Source organism: Microcaecilia unicolor, chromosome 4 (genome assembly GCF_901765095.1).
Source record: "Microcaecilia unicolor chromosome 4, aMicUni1.1, whole genome shotgun sequence".
Classification (NCBI taxonomy): domain Eukaryota; kingdom Metazoa; phylum Chordata; class Amphibia; order Gymnophiona; family Siphonopidae; genus Microcaecilia; species Microcaecilia unicolor.
This window is the reverse complement of record NC_044034.1, coordinates 101,622,046-101,645,218: the sequence shown is the minus strand read 5'-3', so window position 1 is coordinate 101,645,218 and position 23,173 is coordinate 101,622,046. Positions and strand designations below refer to the sequence as shown.

Genomic DNA, 23,173 nt, shown 5'->3' with positions numbered 1-23,173 from the left:
ATGGATATAACAAAAGAGAGGGAACAAAGTACAAACTAAAGTCCAAACAAAAAAAACAGCACCACGGGCCTTTAAAAAAGGCTCATTCATTAAAGAACTGTGTTCCATTTTTAAAGGCCCGTGGTGCTGTTTTTTTTGTTTGTAGATAATACGTTGAAATCTTCTGCTCAGTGTGAGGCGGTGGCCAAAAAAGCAAACAGGATGCTAGGAATTATTAGGAAAGGGATGGTGAATAAGACAAAAAATACTATAATGCCTTTGTATCGCTCCATGGTGTGTCAGTACCTTGACTATTGCATTCAGTTCTGTTCGCAGTATCTCAAAAAGATACAGCAGAATTAGAAAACGTTCAAAGAGTAGTGACCAAAATGATAACGGGGATGGAACTCCTCTCGTATGAGGAAAGGCTAAAGAGGTTAGGGTTCTTCAGCTTGGAAAATAAATGAATGAGGGGAGATAGGATTGAGTTCTACAAAATCCTGAGTGGTATAGAATGAGTAGAAGTAAACTGATTTTTTACTCATTCCAAAAGTACAAAGACTAGGGGACACGAGGAAGTTACATGGAAATACTTCTAAAACAAATAGGAGGAAATATTTTTTCACTCCATGAATAGTTAAGCTCTGGAACTCTTTGCCGGAGGATGTGGTAACAGCGGTTAGTGTATCTGGGTTTTAAAAAGGTTTGGATAAATTCCTAGAGGAAAAGTCCATACTATGCTATTGAGACTTGGTCCTTAGTGGAGCGCATGATCTGGTGAGGGACGTTATGGTACTGGGGCCACTTGATAACAGTGATCATAATATGATCAGTTTTGATATCGACCTTGAAGTAACTGTACACAGAAAGTCAAATACGTTAGCGTTTAACTTTAAAAAAGGAGACTATGATAAAATGAGAAGAACGGTTAAAAAAAAAAAAAAACTTAGGGGGGCAACTGAGAGAGTAAAAACTGTACAACAGGCGTGGACGCTGTTCAAAAATACCATCCTGGAGGCCCAGGCCATACATATTCCGCGAATTAGAAAAGAAAGATGGAAGTCCAAAAGACAGCCGGCCTGGTTGAAAAGTGAGGTGAAGGAAGCTATTAAGGCTAAAAGAAACGCCTTCAGAAAATGGAAGAAGGAACCGTCTGAAAATAACAAGAAGCAGCATAAGGAGTGTCAACGCAAATGCAAGGCGCAGATAAAGAAGGCCAAGAGGGATTACGAAAAAAAGATAGCATTAGAGGCAAAAAAACATAGTAAAAAATGTTTTCGGTATATTAAAAGCAGGAAGCCGACGAAAGAATCGGTTGGGCCGCTGGATGACCGAGGGGTAAAAGGGGCGATCAAGGAAGACAAAGACGTAGCGGAGAGACTGAATGAATTCTTTGCTTCGGTCTTCACCGAGGAAGATTTGGGTGTGATATCGGTGTCGGAAATGGTATTTCAAGCGGACGAGTCGGAGAAACTTACTGACTTCACGGTAAACCTGGAGGACGTAATGGGGCAGTTCAGCAACCTGAAGAGTAGCAAATCTCCTGGACCGGATGGTATTCATCCTAGAGTACTGATAGAACTGAAAAATGAGCTTGCGGAGCTACTGCTAGTGATATGCAACTTATCCTTAAAATCGAGCGTGGTACCGGAAGATTGGAGGGTGGCCAATGTAACACCGATTTTTAAAAAAGGCTCCAGGAGAGATCCGGGAAATTATAGACCGGTGAGTCTGACGTCAGTGCCGGGGAAAATGGTAGAGGCTATTATTAAAAACAAAATTACAGAGCACATCCGAGGACATGGATTACTGAGACTGAGTCAGCACGGCTTTTGTGTGGGGAAATCTTGCCTGACCAATTTACTTCAATTCTTTGAAGGAGTAAACAAACATGTGGACAAAGGGGAACCGGTTGATATTGTGTATCTGGATTTCCAAAAGGCGTTTGACAAGGCACCTCATGAAAGGCTACAGAGGAAATTGAAGGGTCATGAGATAGGAGGAAATGTCCTATTGTGGATTAAAAACTGGTTGAAGGATAGGAAACAGAGAGTGGGGTTAAATGGTCAGTATTCATAATGGAGAAGGGTAGTTAGTGGGGTTCCTCAGGGGTCTAGGACCGCTGCTTTTTAATATATTTATAAATGATTTAGAGATGGGAGTAACTAGCGAGGTAATTAAATTTGCTGATGACACAAAGTTATTCAAAGTTGTTAAATCGCGACAGGATTGTGAAAAATTACAAGAGGACCTTACGAGACTGGGCGGCTAAATGGCAGATGACGTTTAATGTGAGCAAGTGCAAGGTGATGCATATGGGAAAAAAGAACCCGAATTATAGCTACGTCATGCAAGGTTCCACGTTAGGAGATACGGACCAAGAAAGGGATCTGGGTGTTGTCGTCGATAATACACTGAAACCTTCTGCTCAGTGTGCTGCTGCGGCTAGGAAAGCAAATAGAATGTTGGGTATTATTAGGAAAGGTATGGAAAACAGGTGTGAGGATGTTATAATGCCATTGTATCGCTCCATGGTGCGACCGCACCTTGAGTATTGTGTTCAATTCTGGTCGCCGCATCTCAAGAAAGATATAGTAGAATTGGAAAAGGTGCAGAGAAGGGCGACTAAAATGATAGCAGGGATGGGACGACTTCCCTATGAAGAAAGATTAAGGAGGCTAGGGCTATTCAGCTTGGAGAAGAGACGGCTGAGGGGAGACATGATAGAGGTATATAAAATAATGAGTGGAGTGGAACAGGTGGATGTGAAGCGTCTGTTCACGCTTTCCAAAAATACTCGGACTAGGGGGCATGCGATGAAACTACAGTGTAGTAAATTTAAAACAAATTGGAGAAAATTTTTCTTCACCCAACGTGTAATTAAACTCTGGAATTCGTTGCCAGAGAAAGTGGTGAAGGCGGTTAGCTTAGCAGAGTTTAAAAAGGGGTTGGACGGTTTCCTAAAAGACAAGTCCATAAACCGCTACTAAATGGACTTGGGAAAAATCCACAATTCCAGGAATAACATGTATAGAATGTTTGTATGTTTGGGAAGCTTGCCAGGTGCCCTTGGCCTGGATTGGCCGCTGTCGTGGACAGGATGCTGGGCTCGATGGACCCTTGGTCTTTTCCCAGTATGGCATTACTTATGTACTTATGAGACAGACATGGGAAGCAACTGCTTGGCCCTGGGATTTGTAGTATGGAGTGTCACTACAATTTGGGTGTCTGCCAGTTATTTGTGACCTGGCTTGGCCACTGTTTGGAAAACAGGATACTGGGCTATATGAACCATTGGTCTGACCCAATATGGCTACTCTTATGTGGAGTAGAGGAGTAGCCTAGTGGTTAGTGCAGCGGACCTTGATCCTGGGGAACTGGGTTCGATTCCCACTGCAGCTCCTTGTGACTGTGGGCAAGTCACTTAACCCTCCATTGCCCCAAGTACAAAATAAGTACCTGTATATATGTAAACCGCTTTGAATGTAGTTGCAACATACCACAGAAAGGCGGTATATGAAGTCCCATTTCCATTTCCCTTATGTGTATTTACACTAGTTTATAATCTCATGGGAGGTATGTCATTTGTCAAAATGTTTGCCTTTATAAATGAGAGGCTGGTTGGGAGGAATTATACTGTACAATAATTGGTGTTGATCTTTTGCAAATTTAAAGAATTTTATCTACAATATAGAGGGTAGGAGGAGGTTTAAGGGTAGAGTTGAGAGCTCAGCACTCTCTCCAGGTAGCGGACAAGCTGAGACTAAAAATTGTGTTAGACAAATTTAAATCTCACAAGAGAGCTATCTTGGATATCTAATGATGAAAAATTGAAAATATAGCAATACAAGATATCCTCAGATAATCCTGAAATGTGTTTATTCATTAGGAGGAAAAACCTCAAATTCAAAGGGAAACACTCCTTCGTTAGATGACTCACATAAGGGAGGACCCTTAAATCATCATAGGTAAAAAACCTCCTACTTTTAATAAACGGCAACTGCTCAGTATTTTCCAAAAAATATTCATAAATATGAACAGTTTCTACTTTTTGTTAAACAACGGATCATCCAGCACTTATCTTTTGAAATTTGCAGTCATGAGAAATACCATCCACGGTCCAACTTCGGCCCAAGTTTCACATTCTGCCTCAGGGTCCGTGGTATCTGACTGCTAAGGGGTTTCATTAACGATAGTGTCTGTTTCTACCACAAACACAGTCCCAAAATGCATGAAAAAATATACTTGTAAAATATATGACGATCGGTTTTCTCATACTATGATCTTTATGTCTCTTTTATTATTTATGTTTAAATCTGTTTATTGACATATTATACAGATTAAAATATATAATCACCACCTTTCTGTCAATACTATTGATTACATAACTAATACAACAAACAACTGTTGGTGTTACTTCCAATGCCAAGTGGTTTTCAGTTTTCTCCCCGCCAACCTCCCCTTCTCCCCCCCCCCCCCCCATCCATTCCCTCTTACCTATAAAGTGTAACATTTCCTTTAACCTTTTTTAAAACTGAACAATTGTTTAGTTAACACAATTCTTATAACAGGTGTACGAGTACTTGATATCTTCAAAAGCAATCTCTCCCTTTTGTGTTCAACATTTATTTTATTATGGGGCTATGTTCCGTGTTGTCATTACGTAATGCTCATCCGTCGTACTGGCTAGGCAACTGAATCTAAGAGCCCATACTATTATGTTGACCACTGTTGTTCCTATTATCATCCAACCCTACGAATAGGCCCCAAATAATTACTCCCTCAAAATGTGCCTTCCCGCCTTCCCATTAACTGGTAAAATTGCCCTGTGAAAATTGTTTACCTCCGTAACCCTTCCTCCCCTCCCCCACAAAAAAAAAAAAAAAAAAAAAATATATTCTTCTTCTCTCTGTTTTCTTTTAAATCTTGTTCAAGATGAAGCTGCGTGCTTTAGATGATAATGATTGTATGTAAGGTTCCCATATCCCCAGAAATGCCCTCCTTCTCCTTGGGGAGGACCCCACCACCCTACGCTCTAGTAAAAGTAGCTCATGCAGGCGATTCCTCCAGTGCCAAAAGTCCGGCGGATCCGTTTGCATCCATCCAGACAAAATAAGCTTCTTCCCTATAATCCCCGCTTTACGAAAAAACTGTCTGACCCCCTTAGTATGTTGCGCAAATACTTCAAACCTATCCAGTAGAAACCCCTGTGGAGAGGGATGAACCCTACTGTGCACCACTGACTCCAAGTAATTTATAATTTGCCCCCAAAACATTTTTATTTTTGGACATTCCCAGAAGGAGTGAAACCATGTGCTTTCTTGTTTCCCACATTTGGAGCACAATGGATCTGGAGCTCCTCCAAAGCGGAACACCTGATGCTTCGTCATATATGCCCTATACAGGATTCGAAACTGGCATTCTCGCAATATTGCACTACCTGACAAAGAAGGAATCCTGGCTGTCAGTTTTTGAAAGTCTATGATCAAATTGGGTCTCTGGAGGTCATCTGCCCACCGCTGTCTTATCCGCTCTGTATCCTTCCTACCACTGTAATCCTTTAGAATCTTGTGTAAACCCGACACCGAAAAACGCTCCCCCGGGACTGCCCTAAAGAATTCCCTGACACGACTCCCATGCCTGCTTTGCAACTTCCCTATGTCCAAGGAACGTATATAATGGGCCAATTGAAGATGGGCAAATATAGCTCCCTGTTCTATACCCACGCCTAATGCCCCTACCTCTAACAATTGCCCCCTTGCTCCTAAAACATGCTCCAGCCTAGTGATTCCCAGAGCTGCCCACCTATTAAATACCAGGCTATCCATTCCGGGCGTAGAGCTCGGGATCCCTTGAAGAGGCAATAAGTCAGAAGTATCCGCCGCCAGACCCCAGCTCTTAGTTAATTCTTTCCAGACCTCTCGCAGCGGGCTCAATAGCACGCTCCTTCCCATATGTGGCGGTATGGATTCCCTGGAACAGTGTAATAGGTAATACAGGTGGAACGGCTTAAAGTAATCTTGCTCTAGCGTTCGAGGTGTAAAGTCCTGCCTACCTAAAAACCAGTCCCCTAGATGTCTTAACAAGCATGCTTGATTGTAACGTCTTAAATCTGGTAGACCCATCCCCCCTTCCCTCCAGGGCCCCATCAGAATTTTTAATGGGAGCTTCGGCTTTGAGTCTCTCCAGAGAAATTTACGGAGGTGCTGATGTATTATACTTAAATCTTTTCTTTTAAGCCTCAAGGGGAGTACCCTCAACAAATAAAGCCACCTTGGAAATTCCGTCATCCGATATAGATGTATTCTCCCGTGCATGGAGAGTGGCAAAATCTTCCATTTCGCCAATCTGCCTCTTAAGACTTCCACCATCCCAGTTACATTAGAATGGTAGAGAGCGGAAGTACGCATGGGGATCCAGACGCCTAGGTACTTGATGGACTCCGTTGCCCACTTCAGTGGAAACGCTGGGCCCCATAAATTCCGCACTGCCAGACTGCCTGTCAAGGCCTGGGATTTTGAATAATTTATTTTGAATCCCGCAAAGTCTCCGTACTCTTGAAAGAGTTCCAACACTGCTCCCAGAGATTTCTCTGGCTGCGTGATGTGCACCAAAATATCATCTGCGAAAGCGGAGACTTTAAACGAGGAGTTCCCCCAGGTCACTCCCTCCACTTCCGGGTGCGTACTTATTTCTCTGACCAGGGGGTCCAAAGTCAGAACGAACAACAACGGGGAAAGAGGGCACCCCTGACGTGTGCCTCGCCTGATTGAAAACGGTGTCGATTGTTCCCCATTTATCCACATGTGAGCTTGCGGATTTTGATACAAAGCTTTTACTGCATTATGAAACAGTCCCTCTATCCCCACCCGCCTTAGCGCTTCAAACATAAAGTTCCATACCACCCTGTCGAATGCCTTCTCTGCGTCAAAACTGACTAACAGAGAAGGGAGACCCTGTGCTTCTACCGTTTCCAAAGAAGCCAGCAAAGCCCTAATGTTCTTCGTGGCCGTCCTGCCTTTTACAAAGCCTACCTGTGGTTCTGCTATTAGGTTGGGGAGTACCTTGGCCAACCGATTCGCCAAGATCTTAGAGTATAATTTAATGTCACAGTTTAATAGGGATATGGGCCTATATGACCCTACTTCCAACTCGTCTTTCCCAGGTTTTAGCAACACTACCACTCTTGCCACATTTAATGCGACTGGCATCTCTCCCAAGGTTGCCATCACATTAAATAGATTTAGCAGCGGGGGTGTCACTTGCTCTTGCAGCAACTTATAAAATGCCATGCTATACCCATCAGGCCCCGGTGCTTTGTGTAGGCTGCTTTGCTGCATTGCTACCATTAGCTCCCCTTCCACAATTGGGCTATTTAGGGCTTTCCTCTGCTCCTCTGTAACCTGGGGTAACTCTTGATTATTCAGGTACACCTCACTATCCGTTATTATATCTTCCGGCTCCTTATAGATGTTCTCAAAATATCCACGAAAACGCTCTATTATCTGTTGGGGATCGCGCAGTTTCTGACCCCCCCGATCTCGCACTTGCAGTATCTGTGTCGATCCTTTGGCCCCCCTGATCAACCTTCCCATTAATGCTCCCGCTTTATTCCCATACTGAAAAAGTTGGAATTTATAGTATAATTGTGATTTCTGTGCCCTCTGATGCAGTAATTCATTTAGCTCTCTCTGTGTTGTTAAAAGTGTTCTCTTGTTTGCCTCTGTAACTTCTTTCCCTAATCGCAGCCTCTGCTTGCGGACCTCTTTTTCCAGACGAAGGATTTCTTTGTCCCTCAACTTTCTCTTCCTTGCCCTGTATGCTATTATCTCCCCCCTCATGACGGCTTTTGCCGTTTCCCAGTATAGGCCTGCTTGATGTTGGTGACCCCCATTAGTAGTTGTGAAGTCCTGCCATTTTTCTCCTATGTAAGCCTTAAAGTAGGGATCTCTATAAAGATCAAATGGGAATCTCCAACTTCCCCGCCCTCTCCCCCCACCCTGCAACTTCAATTCCATCCATATAATCGAATGATCTGAGATTTCGCACACATCTATCGCCGCGTCCGGCACAGCTGTAAAAAGCTCCCGTGAGATCAAAAAATAATCTATGCGGGACTGCGACAGATGTGCGCGTGACACGTGGGTGTAGTCCCTCTGCATTGGGTGTAATATCCTCCATACGTCAAGCAAATCTAATGTTTCACAAAGATGAGGCAGGCCTCTCTGGGAGTGTTGTGCATTCAGGTTGGAGGCGTTACTTCTATCTACCCGAGGGTCATAGACCATGTTAAAATCTCCTCCTAATATTATATTATTTCCTTGATATGGTCCCAACAACTCCAACAGTTGTTTATAAAAGTTTTTGTCATAAGCGTTGGGTGCATATATATTGCAAAATATATAAGTGTTCCTACCCCTCTCCACTTCCACTAGAATACATCTCCCTTCGATACCTCTCTTTACTGCCTTTATCTTCATTTGGAGCCCCTTTCGGATCAGTAAAAGAACTCCTCCCTTTCTTCCCACTGCTGGCGATCCCTCTGCTATTTCCACCCACCCTGTCCTAAATTTAAGATGCTCCGATGTTGACAGATGTGTTTCTTGAAGAAAAGCGACATCTGCCCTATGTCTCCTCAATGCCTGCAGAACCTTTGTGCGCTTTATGGGTGATGAGATCCCCCCCACATTCCAAGAAATCAATTTAAGGGAACCCAACCTGCTTCTTGATTATTAGTTCCGTAGATGAGTGTGGTCTGTAGCTTAAGGCCCACCCCCCAGCCCCTGGGTGTGCCCCATCTCGTCCACAGCAGCCCTCTTGTCCTAAAATGCTAATCCAAATGAAACAGAATATAGAATTACATAGAAAAAATAAAGAAAAAATCGAAAAACTCCCCCCTTCCCTCCCCCCTCCCTCCTCTTGTCCAACTTCCCATCCTGCCCTCCCCTCCTCCCTTCCCTCCCCTACTTCCCCCCCCCATACTTCACACATTGCTCTCGTTAGAGAACCGGTCACGCCTCCTCTCCGCCCCTGCCCCACAGCGCCCTAGTGTTACATAATAAACATTCCCGCCTTCCAAAGGCCTTATTACCTTAGCAAAATGCCCTTATGTATATCTCGTGTCTCCTTCATTCCTTCCCTCCAAGACCCGGGCCTTCATGTCCCCCCTCTCAAATAAAGCTCCATTGCTTAGTCCCATAATGTCTTACACAATGTCCATGCCATCTTCTGGCCTTTACCAACCTCCCAGCATGTCACTGTTCTGTACCGCCGATCCCTTTCAGGTCTCCCGCGGACTTGTGGCCGCAGTACCTGCACTTTCCACTTCAGTGCTCTCCCTCAGTTGGTTTATGAATTGTAGTGCCGCCTCCGGGGATTCTGCAACATGCTGCTTTCCATCATGATAAATGCACAGCTTCGCTGGAAACATTAAGGCGAAGCGGACCCTCTTGTCGTGTAGCTTCTTGCAGGGATCCGCATATTTACGACGTTGAGCTGCTACAGCGGCTGAAAAATCTTGGAAACATAAAATCTTGTAAGATTCGTATTGCACTGTTCCTTTCAAACGCCAGGCTCTTAAGATTTCCTGCTTGTGCATGTAGTTTAGCACTTTACAAATGACCACCCTTGGTCTCTCCGACTCCTGTCGTGCTCTGCCCAGCCGATGCGCTCTTTCTATTTGTAATCCATGTGCCATGCTCCCTAGGTTCAGTGCTGTGGGAAGCCATTTTTCAAGGAGCTCTCGAAGGTCTACTTCTCGTATAGATTCCGGGAAACCCACAAAACGAAGGTTGTTCCTTCTTGATCTATTCTCTAGATCTTCAATCTTAGCAGAGAGCTCTTCAACTTGTTTCTTTAGTTGCTTTTGCTGGGATTCGTCTTTTTGGTAATGGTCTTCTAAGTCTGATAGTCTCTGTTGGAATCCCGCCATGTCAGCATGTAGCCCCACGAACTTTCCGTCCAGCTGTTCTATCTGCTCCGATATTCTTTGCAGTTTGCGGTCTACTGTCCCTTCTAGCAGTGTGGAGACTTCCGCTGCGATTTCGGCGGCCCACACGGAGCTCACCGAGTCTCCCGCGGGTCCAGCCTCCGCCATCTTGCCTTCACCCGCGCGACCTCGGGCTCCGTCTTTCCGACCGGATTTGGAGGTCATTATCGCTGCGTTTCGGGTTCTCACGACCGCCCCTCACTCCTTGGGTATTTCGATTGTAAATACTATCTCCGCGGGTGAAAAGTTTAGATTTTAAAAGGCGCTGTGGGCTAGATGGAACCTTCAGGGCCGCGGAGCTGTGGGATGCGGCGTCCTTCCCCTCAGCCAAGCATCGCGTGATGTCTCTTTTATTATTTAACGCTTTGACTGTTTATAATGTTTGATATTGTTCTGAACAAGTCATCAATAAAAACATTTGAACATAAAAAATGTTGTTCTAGGCTCTGATTGGCCCAGGAGATCAAATTCAGCCTGGAAATACTGGATTTTCTCCAGTCTCAACTTGGAAGTAAAGTGAGAAAGACCTCTTTACTGAGACCCTGTGAGCAGTTAAATTCCATAACCTGTGAGTAGCTATATTTCCTGTACTATCCAGGTAGCGATAAAATGTTTAGTTCTATAATTGATCCTTTTTCAGTTACCTGCTATTTTCTATTTTTATGGTTCACTGTTCAATATTTTTATGACAATAAACTTTGTTTAGTTTATTGCCTATGCTTGTCTGGACAGAGTAAAAATCCTATAGTGGGTTGTGTGTTGGGTCTGTGAGTGCTTTCTAGGAACTGTAGGACCACTGGGAGCATGGCCCCAGTAACCTAGAAATCACCAGGGATAGCAGGAGACTGACCTAGAGGCAGTTGGGACCCAGTCAGAGGAAAGAAGGTGCTAATGTAGAGCACATGCCCAGGTGCAGGCGAACCTGAGCTGTGCTGGGGACAGACCCACTAAGTAGCCGCAGGGATAGCCCCAGGCGGGTGGCTAGGCATTTTGTAACAGAGGGTTAAGTGACTCACTCAGTCATAAGGAGCTGCAGTGGGAATTAAATCCAGTTTCTAGGCCACTGCAATAACCATTAAGCTACTCCTCCAGTTAAAGGTTTGACAGTCTTTCAAAAATGCAAAAAAAAAAAAAAAAGAGCTTCCTTTTGGAGTTTATAAAATGTAACATTTTTTTTTTTACGTGAGGAGATATAGGCCCCCTTAAAGCCATGCTAGCGACTGCCATGTGGGAATGCCAACACAGCCCATTCAAAGTGGCATTACCGCACTGCCAACCAATAGCGAGGCTTAGTAAATGGAGACATAGTGCTCTATTTAAATCTAGATGGCCTCACCTACATTTCAGTTCTACTGACTTCCAATACTCAAAACTAATCCAATTCTTGCTCAAGAATTAAAAAAAAAAAATTAAACCTTAAAAAGCAAAGAAACTGCATCATACGTAATGTAAAAATTATATATTCTTACCTGTGCAGCTGTAAATATTCTCTGGGTCTGTTTAAAAGGTGAAGGAAATGGTCAACTATCTTGTTCTTGCCCACACCCTGAAAGTAAAATAAAAAAAAAATTTTTTTTCATATAACTTAATATCACCTTATTTTTAGAAAACTACTTACTTTGTCAAGCCCAGCTGTTCTTGGTAAGAACTTTCACTACAGGCTTAAAGTAGATCATATCAAAGGTTTCTATTCAGCATAGTTTCCTCCTATGTAGTCTTGGAAAAAGTTAGCTACATGTTTTGGATACAAACTGCAGTGTTTGTAGTTCTTCCTTTTCTGGTCAAGATTTAGTTCTAAATGGACAGGTCAGTTTTAACTCCTATACTATCTATCACACAATACAAGTGGTCTACGCTATTTGGTGCCCATGTTCTTTAGTATATACTAGTAAAAAAGGCCCGTTTCTGGAACGAATGAAACGGGCGCTAGCAAGGTTTTTCTGGGAGTGTGTATGTTTGAGAGAGAGAGCCAGAGTGAATGTGCAGGTGTGTGACAGAGTGAGACTGTCTGTGTGACAGTGTGTGTGTGAGAATGAGAGTGTGTGACAGGGCCCCCTCCCCTGTTCCTAATGCCCCTCACCCCGTTCCCTCCCCTCCTTCCCACACTTTGGGTTCCTTAAGGCTTTCAAAAGTCCATGTACCCCCGTGGCCCTAACGCCCAGTATCCGGATACCCCACCGCTTTCCTCCTCACCCCTCCCCCAAGATGTAATACTTTCACGTCCTTCATTTTTTAAAAAAAGTGTCCTATCTACCCTGTGTACAAATGCCCGGCATTCAGATTGTGTTCCTCTCGTAAATTTTCATTTCTTTCATTAATTCAGAACTTGCCCCCCCCCCCCCCCCCCCCGAACACTTTTGGTTCCTTCAGTCTTTTAAAACTCTCCTATGTACCCTGTGTGCTAATGGCCAGCATTGAGATTGTTTTCCTGTCCCAAATTTGCATGTCTTTCAGTCATTCACAACTCCCCCCCCCCCCCCTTCTCCAGTTCAACACTTTCGTTTCCTTCAGTCTTTTAAAACTCTCCTATCTACCCTGTGTCCTAATGGCCAGCATTCAGATTGTTTTCCTTTCCCAAATGTTCATGTCTTTCAGTCATTCAGAACTCCCCCCTCCCCCCATTTAACACTTTCGGTTCCTTCAGTCTTTTAAAACTCTCCTATCAACCCTGTGTCCTAATGGCCAGCACTCAGATTGTTTTGCTTTGCCAAATTGTCTGTCACTGAGGTCAGTGCGTGCCTGCCTAGCAGACCACTTCCGGCAGGCACGGTCCCAAGCACATCCTGTTGGAGGTGAGAATTATTATATAGGATAAGTAAAACTACACATTCTTTGAAAACTTAGATGGTTGAGCACTGTACTCATATACAACAACAGGATGTTAATGCACTATTAGTTATGCATTGTTTGGCTTTCTCATCATTTTACTGACATTCATCTTGTGGCATTGGAAAAGATCTCTTTCTGCAAGAGGCAGCTATCTGGAGACTGTATTATTGATGAAAGAAAGGTGCAGGATTTATTTTTTATCATGTGGCTTGAACAAGGCCATCAAGTGGTAGTAGTTTAAAAATGATTTGTTGTGTTCCTGTCTCTTTAAACCTGATTATTAGGTTTTGATGTCATGATGTTAGCATTCTGTCCATTTTAAAATGAAGTCTGGGTAGGTTCAAGTTTGAGCTGTTTTAAGCCTGATTAAATATGAATATTTGTTCAGTTAAACTTTGTGAGTATTTATGATTTATTGTTTAAAATGTTTCCTCTTGGTAACCTAGTGCTTTGGATTAAGTTGATTTTTCTACATTGATTGTATTTTTGTAGCATTCTGTGACCTTTCATCATACCCCAGGAACAGGCGGAAAGCCGAAACGCCTCTTTTACTTTTTTGGCGTTGGGTGTTACAATGTTTCAGTGCTGACATCTGCAACATTGCAGTAATCAGATAAGTGGTCACGTTTCATTGTAATTTTTGTGATTGTGGCTTTAAGTAAACATCCCAGAGTACTGATAGAATTGAAAAATGAACTTGCAGGACTATTACATAACTCTTTACTAATAATTCCTAGAATCCTGTTTATTTTTTGGGCCACAGCTGCACACTAGACAGAAGATTTCAGCATTTTGTCAACAATGACACCTAGGTCTTTTTCTTGAGTGCTGACTCCTAAGGTGGAACCTAGCATCAGGTAACTATGATTTGTGTTATTCTTCTCAATGTGCATCACTTTGCATTTGTCCACATTAAATTTCATCTGCCATTTGGATGCCCAGTATTCCAGTTTCCTAAAGCTTTCCACATGAACAGTTTTGTGTCATCTACAAATTTAATCACCTCATTCGTTGTTCCTATTTCCATTACATTTATAAATATGTTAAATAGCACCGGTCCCAGTACAGATCCCTGAGGCACATCACTATTCATCCTCCTCCATTGAGAAAAGTGGCCATTTAACCCTACCCTTTGTTTTCTGTCCAATAACCAATTCTTAATCCACAGAAGGACATTACTTCCTATCCAATGACTTCTTAATTTTCTCAGGAGTTTCTCATGAGGAACTTTGTCAAAAGCTTTCTGGAAATCCAGATACACTACATCCATTATTTATTTCTAGGATAAGCAGCATAAAACCTATTTTACTGTTTTAGGATCTTACCAGGTACTTGTAACCTGGATTGACCACTGTTGGAAACAGGACTTGATGGACCTTCAGTCCGTCCCAGCATGGCAACACTTATGTTCTTACTGTAAAGGATTGGTTTCTACCAGTCAAAGGTGGTGGTAAAATGGTTAACATCAAACTTGAACAAGTTCAATCACAGAAGCCTATATATCTGCTCTTTTTTGCTGTTCCAGGTAAAGCTGTAGAGCTTGTGGATCATAAAAGAACTGTAAAGTGTTGTTGAGTGTAACTCACATATGGGCTTGACAGAAAAGTCTATCTTATGATGAAAAAAAAACAGTATGGGCTGTTAATCCTAAACAGGTAATCTAATACTCCAGAGAACTGAAAAACAGCCAAACACAATCCAAAGGGTTGTGTGGAATAAATGTAAAGAAATGAGGAAAGTGGGAAATACCCTCAGAAACCAAGGCTTCTGCCAAGGTCTAATCAAGTTTAGTCAGCTTGAGATCGATACCCCTGTCAGTATGATCCAACTGAGTGGTTCCTGATGAAGCCCTGTTATGGGTGAAACGAATCGGCCCCGTTGAAAAACAACAGTTGAATTGTGGGGTTGTCAAGCCAGCATTTATTAAGCTAAGTTGATGCATGCTATGCTGTATCTTGAACAATTTTTGTTACTCAGTTATCTTTAATATTTGTGCTCTATTATGGGCTTTTTTGTATTAAAAAAAATTGTGCTCTATTATGGGCAATTTTGCATGATGCTCCTAAATGGGCATTTTTGAATGAGTGGAGTAGGGTATATTTACTCCATGAAAGAAACTTGATCACGGGCACAAAGTCTTTTATAGATAATAGTGTCTTGTTGATTAGACCTTGGCAGAAGCCTTGGTTTCTGAGGGTATTTCCCACTTTCCTCATTTCTTTACATTCATTCCACACAACCCTTTGGATTGTGTTTGGCTGCTAGACAGAAAAGTCCATACCATGTGTTCAGTTTTTTCAGGCACATTCTTGTGGCCAAGAATTGCTTGCATCTTGCCAAAGTATGCTTGTTGAAATCAAGAACAATAGAAATGGTGACTTCGTTCTATCGCACTATAGCCTTTGCTCTCACCATTTGAAAGACAGATAGGACATGCTGGCATTTTAGGGCCATGAGAACTACTACATGGGGAAGCAATGTCCCTTGCGCTCTGTGAGAGGGGGGTCTTGTGTGCTCTCTATCTGAAAAGGCCATCCAAAAGTGAGGTCTAAAAGGTACAGTATCAAATCCTTAAAAAAGTGATAGCATTTGCACCTTCTGCTCCTTCTGGTAAACCAAGAATTCTAAAGCTGTTTCATCAACAGCTATTATTTAAATCTTTGTGTTCCTGCTGCAGTGCTTGAAGAGATTTAAAAGTGTTGTTTCCTCCATGTACCTGAAGAGTTTTCCTCAATGTGATCCATATGTATGACAAAAAAAGACAACTGCAACTGCTATTTTACAACTATCATTTCCTCTAAGTTTGGTCAAAGTTCCTTTGTTATTTTTAATAAAATCCTTAACCTGTAGAAGCTCTTGTAGTAGCTTCTGCATGGAAACATTATCTTGCAGGGGGATAGTAGATCTTGCTCAAAATGTTTAACACCATGGATGGTTGATGCTGAAAATGCCAACTTCATGGGTTTGGCCATAGCCATGTTAAGATCCCAAAATGGGAATTTGTTGTAGATTTTGGGCTATGCAGGCAGTAAATAGATGCTAGAATGACGATAGGGTCAGGAGAGCATGAAATGTTTAACCTTTCTTAAAGTACCACAATGCCACTATTGAGTAAGTAAACGGCTTTTCACATTATTCACAATACATATAAAAAGTGAAAAGAGGAACATGTAAAGGGGAATAATAATAATTAAAAAGATATACATGGATATACTAAACAAACATTTTTACTCAATATTAACACTAGAAGAGTGTGAAGAAGCAAACACAAAACAAAAGGACATAAGTAACATCTGATTAAAAGAGGTATTTGGGATATCTGAAACCATGCAGCAATGATTCATATTACTGACCTGATTACCAACTAAAAGCAAATGTTCTCCTAGCAGGAAGTCTTTGAGCATGTCTTCCATCACCATCATATGCTGCAGGAAAATCAAAACAGGCAAATTATACCATTGCATTTGTTCTGATTTCAAAAAAACTCACAAAACAGATGACAAAATGAAAACTAATAGCATTTTGATATATACCCTCTTAAGCAACACAAAAATATCATCTATAATCTGGTCAATTCATTGGATGATACAAATACAAATCGGGCACTATTTAACTGGCACAACCACTCTGAGTTAAATGCCGACGGCAGCATTTAACAATATATATAGGTAATCAGCATTGAATATATATACATTGTGGGGATTGCACTGGCACTATCAATTTACTTTAGGTCCACTATTCAGCAAGGCTAAACCAAAGAGACACCATATCCAGATAGCAACTATATATTGTCGCTATCATAGGCGCTGACTCCGTGGGTGCTGTGGGTGCTCGAGCACCCCCAATATTTTGAGGCCAGAGGCAACCTCCAACATGATGTGCCGGAGCGGCGCCTCTCTCTCCTCTGCTGACCTGACCGCTACGCAGACACAACGCATTATCTTCTTTGGCACTTGGTGGCAGCGCTCTGCTTCTGTCACCCTCTGGCCCCCCCTCTCTCTCCTGTGCTGACCGTGACGCTGTTGACGAACGAACGCTGATTCTCTCTCTCCCTCTGCTGTCTGCTCTAGCTAGTCTAGCTGCTGTCGTCAATACCGGAAGTTCTCTCTCTCCTGTGGCCCGCCTCCCTTCAGAGGTAACTTCCTTCTTCTGCAAGGGCGGGTCACAGAAGAGGAAAGTGGAAGGAACTCACATCTCACTCGGAGGAGTCAGCAGTGTGGTCACCCGCGGTGGTTTCACTCACCAAAGTACTAAAATAACAAATGTGATTTTTCTACTCAGCCTATTCAGAGTTTTAAATGAAATTATAATCAAGGATTGTTGCCTAAACAAAATTTCTCCTTGTTTACTCAGATTGTGTGTTGAAAATCCAACGTAGTCGTCGTACATTCTAGAAAACTGGGCAAAGTTTTTTTTTTTTTCATTTAAGAAAAGAGCATTTAAAAAAGTAGGCATTTGAACTTAGAACCTATCAGCACAGCAGTCTCACTGTCTCCCACAGTTGACGATAAGAAATGCTGTGGTGCAAGTTTTTACACTTGCACCCTGCAACTACTTAGATAGTAGACTCATTTTGCACACCATTCATTTTCAATTTGGTATTGCTCTGTTAATTGTTTTATCTGAATGTTGCAATAAAATATATTTTAAAAAACTAAAACAAAAGAAAGGTGAATGTAGTTTAAGACTATTTTTTGTGGTGGCATGTGGAGGGAGAATATTGGGTTGCGTTCATTTAGCACCCCCAATCATTTTGAAAAGTTGGCTCCTATGGTCGCTATCCAGATAATTTTTTATGGCCACCTTGGCCATGCCCCTACCTCAATGATAGTATCAGGCCATCTGGAGATTCAAAAAGCACAACACTGTGAAGGTTTCAATAATCACATTTAAGACAGATTGCCATCAGCGGCTTATTCCACAACCGTGGGGGCTCTGATTGAGAATATTTGTGATCTTGACTTTACCTTTCTAACTGAACAGACAGTAAGGACCACTAACAGCTGCCTGACTACACTGCAACTGATGTGGCAGATAATAACTTTGCAACTTGACTTTCACACAAAATGGACCATTGATCCTTACCAAATGATGAGTCATGGATTAAAAAAAAAAAAAAAACCCACTAAAGGAGGACAGGGAAAATTTACAATTAAAAACCTGTAGCAAAAGTGTAATAAATAATATTGGAAGTATATTTCTTTACGCTGATTTCTTTTCAGCAGAGATTTAATTGAAAATAAATTAGAATTTTACCATCTCAACAAGACTGTCTAGATTTAAAAATATATTCATATTGGAAGACAGGAAGAGATGTTTTCGGTATAAAAGACTGAAATATTACAAAACTAGCCATTGAGCCCATAAAAACGGGCTAGTATAGGATGGGGGGGGGGGGGTTTGAAAGGCCCCTTCTCCTCGTCGCTGCAAGGCCCCCCCCCGCCGCCGAGCTTGCCGCTGCCCCTCCGAGGTCACCTCTACGCCCCCCCCCCCCCCCCGGAGTCGCTGTCACCCCTCCACCCGGGCTGGGCTCTCGCTTCGCTATTGAAACAGCGCGGGAACGCAGCACACAGCTCAGATGAGCTGCCGTCCTTCTTCTCTGCCTGTGTCGGACACAGTCAGGGAAGGAAGGTCGACGGCAGCTCAGCTGAGCTGTGTGCTGCATTGACGCTGTTTCTATAGCGGAGCGAGAGCCCAGCCCGGGTGGAGGGTGGGTGACGGCGGTGACTCCGGGTGGGGGGAGTGGTGGCGGCGACCTTGGGGGGGGGGGGGGGGGAAGCGGTAGCGACGCCGTTTTCGTCCCTCCCCTTGCGCAGTAGAGACCCTCTCTGTCCCGCCCCCATCATCACGTATTGATGCGGGGGCGGGACAGAGAGGGTCTTTACTGCGCATTTGCGAGTGAGTTCGGTCACTCGCCGTTTATATGTTTGATAATATATTTTACTTCACAGTATAACTTCTGACTTGCCATAACTTCTTTAAAGTAATACATCTACAACAGAAAGTTTTATACAATCTTCTCCTTGAAAATTTTTAAAAGCTCAGTCAGTGTCATATTTGTCAAGACTGAGATATTTTAGGAACATCAAGCTTATATATCTGTACCAACTTCAAACACACTTCCTTCTGGAGTTCATTAGTTGAACTACAAAGAGCACAACACTAGTACATTGAATCTGTTGCATTTACCTGGGTATTTTCATAAAAGAGAACATCAGGTACTTTCATCTTTTCATCTGGGTTATACACAGGCACACTAGCATTACCAATCCTCAGGATTCCAGATTTTATTTCACCTAGAAATGTTAAGTTGATTGAGTGTATGATCAAAACTGTTTTTCATGTAATTCATTACTTGCTTAAAAATAGAGAAATCATGAATAGTAAACAATTCAAATAGCCTCTCTTTTGCAATGTGCAGAAAAATATATTAACCCAAGGAATTCAAATGATGCTTTTATTTCATATTGTGACTGTCTTAATGATGAGCTAGCTTTGATGTATCCATTTATAACTCATGAAATCAAAATCCTTCTAGCTTTTCTAGCATCCTATATCTAGTCATTAGTAGTAGCAGCAACTAATTTTGCTTATTTAAAACAGTTGATATGATATAAAGTGACAGCAGATACCTATTTTACACTAGATCATGCTCTACTGCAATAGTCTAAAAAGCCATATCGTCTTCATTGGGTTAATCTATTACTCTAATGGGCTTAATAAAATTAAATGTGCATGTTAAGGCCCTTTTGTACATGCTAAATAGTATGTTTTGCAGTCAGGCCTTAACATGCAAATTATGACAGCCCTTTCATACTAGTACATAAATGCTACAATTTGTACTTAGACATTTGTAAATAGGGTGCACTATATACAAATGAGCTTTTGCCAGTCTATAAGATACAGCACGGTTTGCTCTCCGCCCTTGTTATTTTCCATAGACTAGATAAAGCCTAAAATTGTAATACCCACCTTGGCATTTTGGTAAGGCCTAAAAACCTCCATGCCTGTAAATTTTATGGATCTTGAAAGTATTTTGGTTTATTTCCTTTAGGTGTTTCTTAGACTGCGGAGTACCCCAAGGTTCACTACTATCACCGATCCTCTTCAACCTAATGATGACCCCATTAGCCAAGTCCTTATCAAACCATGACCTCAATCCTTTCATCTATGCAGATGATGTCACAACATACATTCCTTATAAACATGAACTGGCTGAAATCTCCAACGAAATCAAGCTCAGTTTGAACATCATGGACTCATGGGCAAATGCGTTCCAACTAAAACTCAACACAGAAAAAAAACACAGTCTCATCCTCTCATCCCAATACAATACATACAAACCCACAAACATAAACACCCCAGATTACACCCTGCCTATCTGAGACAGCCTGAAAATTCTCTGCATCACAATCAACCATAACTTCACCCTAGAGTGCCAAGCGAAATCTACAGCTAAGAAGATGTTCCATTCAATGTGGAAACTCAAACGACTGAAACCATTCTTCCCGAGGGATATATTCCGCAACCTGGTACAATCTGTGGTATTAAGTCATGTAGATTACTGCAACGGAATCTATGCGGAATGTAAAGAACAAATTATAAAGAAACTTCAGACTGCCCAAAACACGGCAGCCAGGCTCATATTTGGAAAAACGTGATTCGAAAGCGCCAAACCCCTCCAAGAGAAACTGCACTGGCTCCCAATCAAAGAACGTATTGCTTTCAAAATCTGCACACTGGTTCATAAAATTATTTACGGCGAAGCCCCGGGATATATGACAGACCTCATAGACCTGCCAACCAGAAACACAACAAAATCAGCAAGAACATACCTGAATCTCCACTACCCAAACTGCAAAGGAATCAACTTATGCATCCAGCTTTTCTTATATAAGCACACAACTATGGAACGCATTACCTAAAGCCGTGAAAACAACGTATGACCACCTAAACTTCCAGAAATCACTAAAAACTAATCTGTTCAAAATGGAATACCCTACCGACCCAACCTAAATACCTAAACCCTGCAACACAAACGAAACCAAACAGCGTATGGACAAAACACAACTCCCCTTCTCTACGATCCACTATTGTGTCTTGTACACATGAAACTTATTATACCATTACTCACTTTGTAATTGTTATACCGGAACTGGCGATCGCCAATACAGCACTATGTAAGCCATATTGAACCTGCAAATAGGTGGGGAAATGTGGGATACAAATGCAACAAATACATACTGTAACTGAAACATAATAGGAAAAAAAGCCCCTCCATGCTCTGCAGTTGAAACATAAAAGGATGACTACCACAAAGGATTTCTTCTCCTAAATCCATTATTGAGGGGAAGGAGGGAGTGAAGTCACAGGGAGACATGGCTGCCTAAGAATGGAACTCTGGGCTACGTGCTAAATAAAAGAATTATTGCGAGCAGCCATCACCCTGAAACACCAGACATTCACCAGCAACATAATTCTAAAACAGCTGTCTTTCAGAAAGAAGTTAGAGGCCTTACCAAGGAAGGTGATGATATAGGTCACTAGAGAAAAGGAAGATAAATATAAGTTACTTCAAAAACAAATATTTTGTCACCGTGGAAAGCTCATTGTGGAGTACCCCAAGGTTCTCCATTATCACCGATTCTCTTCAACATAATGATGTCCCCTCTGGCAAACATCTTATCCAAAGAGGGTTATCACTCGTTTATTTATGCTAATGTCACAATTTATATCCCCTTCAGGCGTGACCTCTCAGATATCTCCAGAGACACTGATCGTTGCTTGAACATCATGGATTTATGGGCTAACACATTTCGGCTGAAATTGAACACTGAAAAAAAACCTCACTGTCTTATTGTCTCATCCGCATATAATACTTATAAGCCTGCTATCCTCGTTACTTCAGCTTATTCTCTCCCTATCTCTGATAACCTTAAAATTTTAGGAGTTATTATTGATAGACACCTTACATTAGAAAGTCAAGTTACGGCCGCAGCTTGACAAATCATTGGCATTAAGCCATTTAGACTATTGCAATGAATTATATGCGAGTTGTGAAGTTCAGCTTCTGAAAAAACTCCAGACAGCCCAAAACACTGCTGCCAGATTGATATTCAATAAAACGAGATATAATAGCGTTACATCTCTTCGTCAGATACTACACTGGCTCCCAATTATGGACCGTATTACCTTCAAGCTTTGTACTCTGGTTCACAAAATAATCTATGGTGATGCCCCGGATTATATGACTGATTTACTTGATCTTCCGGCGAGGAACAGAAACAGATCATCAAGTAATTATATGAATCTTCATTATCCCAGTTGCATTGGTCTTAAATACAAAACCACCTACGCGTCTAATTTCTGCTACTTAGGAACACAGATGTGGAATGCATTACCGAACTGTGTGAAAATGCTGCATGATCATCAAGACTTTAGGCGCTCTTTAAAGACCTGTTTTGTAAGGCCTACCCTACTGATGCTACTCAATAGACTCTACATTATATTGCCTCAAAGGACCATTTTATTCCTTATTAGTTTGTACCTTATTTTATACATGTACCCCTCCGGAGATTCGCTCACAGGATAGTATAAAAGGGATTAAGGTTGGTGGGAGAGAGCTTAAGGTGCTCGCTTATGCGGATGATGTGATGGTGCTTCTGAGCGATCCACAGACCTCATTGGGGTGCCTTCTTTACACCATTACTGAGTATGGCAAGCTTTCGGGATATAAGCTTAACCAGTCAAAATCATTGGCAATGGCCCTAGATGAAACAATGAGACAAGAATGGAGAGGTCACTTCCCTTTACAGTGGGCAGATTGTCAGATTCAATATTTAGGGGTAACTGTTCCAAGGGCCATGGAGACATTGTATGAGATAAATGTACGAACCTTATTGGCCACTATTAGACGGTTGCTGAAATTGTGGGGTAACTGCCCTCTTTCCCTCTCGGGCCGCATAGGCTTGTTTAATATGATGATAGCCCCTAAGTGGCTATATATGTTTCAGATTTTTTTTTTTGTTACATTTGTACCCCACGCTTTCCCACTCATGGCAGGCTCAATGTGGCTTACATATACAGATACTTATTTGTACCTGGGGCAATGCAGGGTTAAGTGACTTGCCCAGAGTCACAAGGAGCTGCCCTTGCCTGAAGTGGGAATCGAACTCAGTTCCCCAGGACCAGAGTCCACCACCCTAACCACTAGGCCACTCCTCCACTCAATGTTGCCATTATACCCGAGGAGGGGGGAGGAACAGACACTCCATCGTTTAACACAGAACGTTTTGTGGAACGGGAAGAGACCTAGGCTCCCAATTCATATTATACAGAAGCCAAGATCTCAGGTTGGGATGGGGCTGCTCTATATTC

General features: G+C 42.2%; 1 protein-coding gene across 1 annotated transcript in view; it reads right to left on the bottom strand.

The window, feature by feature from the left end:
- VWA8 (von Willebrand factor A domain containing 8) overlaps positions 1-23,173 on the bottom strand; it is a 483,817-nt gene that overhangs the window by 305,960 nt on the left and 154,684 nt on the right. Inside the window, exons 19-21 of the mRNA XM_030200545.1 lie at positions 18,986-19,092; positions 16,150-16,221; positions 11,437-11,513 (exon numbers count right to left, since the gene is read on the bottom strand). Of these exons, the coding sequence (XP_030056405.1) occupies positions 11,437-11,513; positions 16,150-16,221; positions 18,986-19,092 (256 nt within the window). The remainder of the gene's footprint in view (positions 1-11,436; positions 11,514-16,149; positions 16,222-18,985; positions 19,093-23,173) is intronic.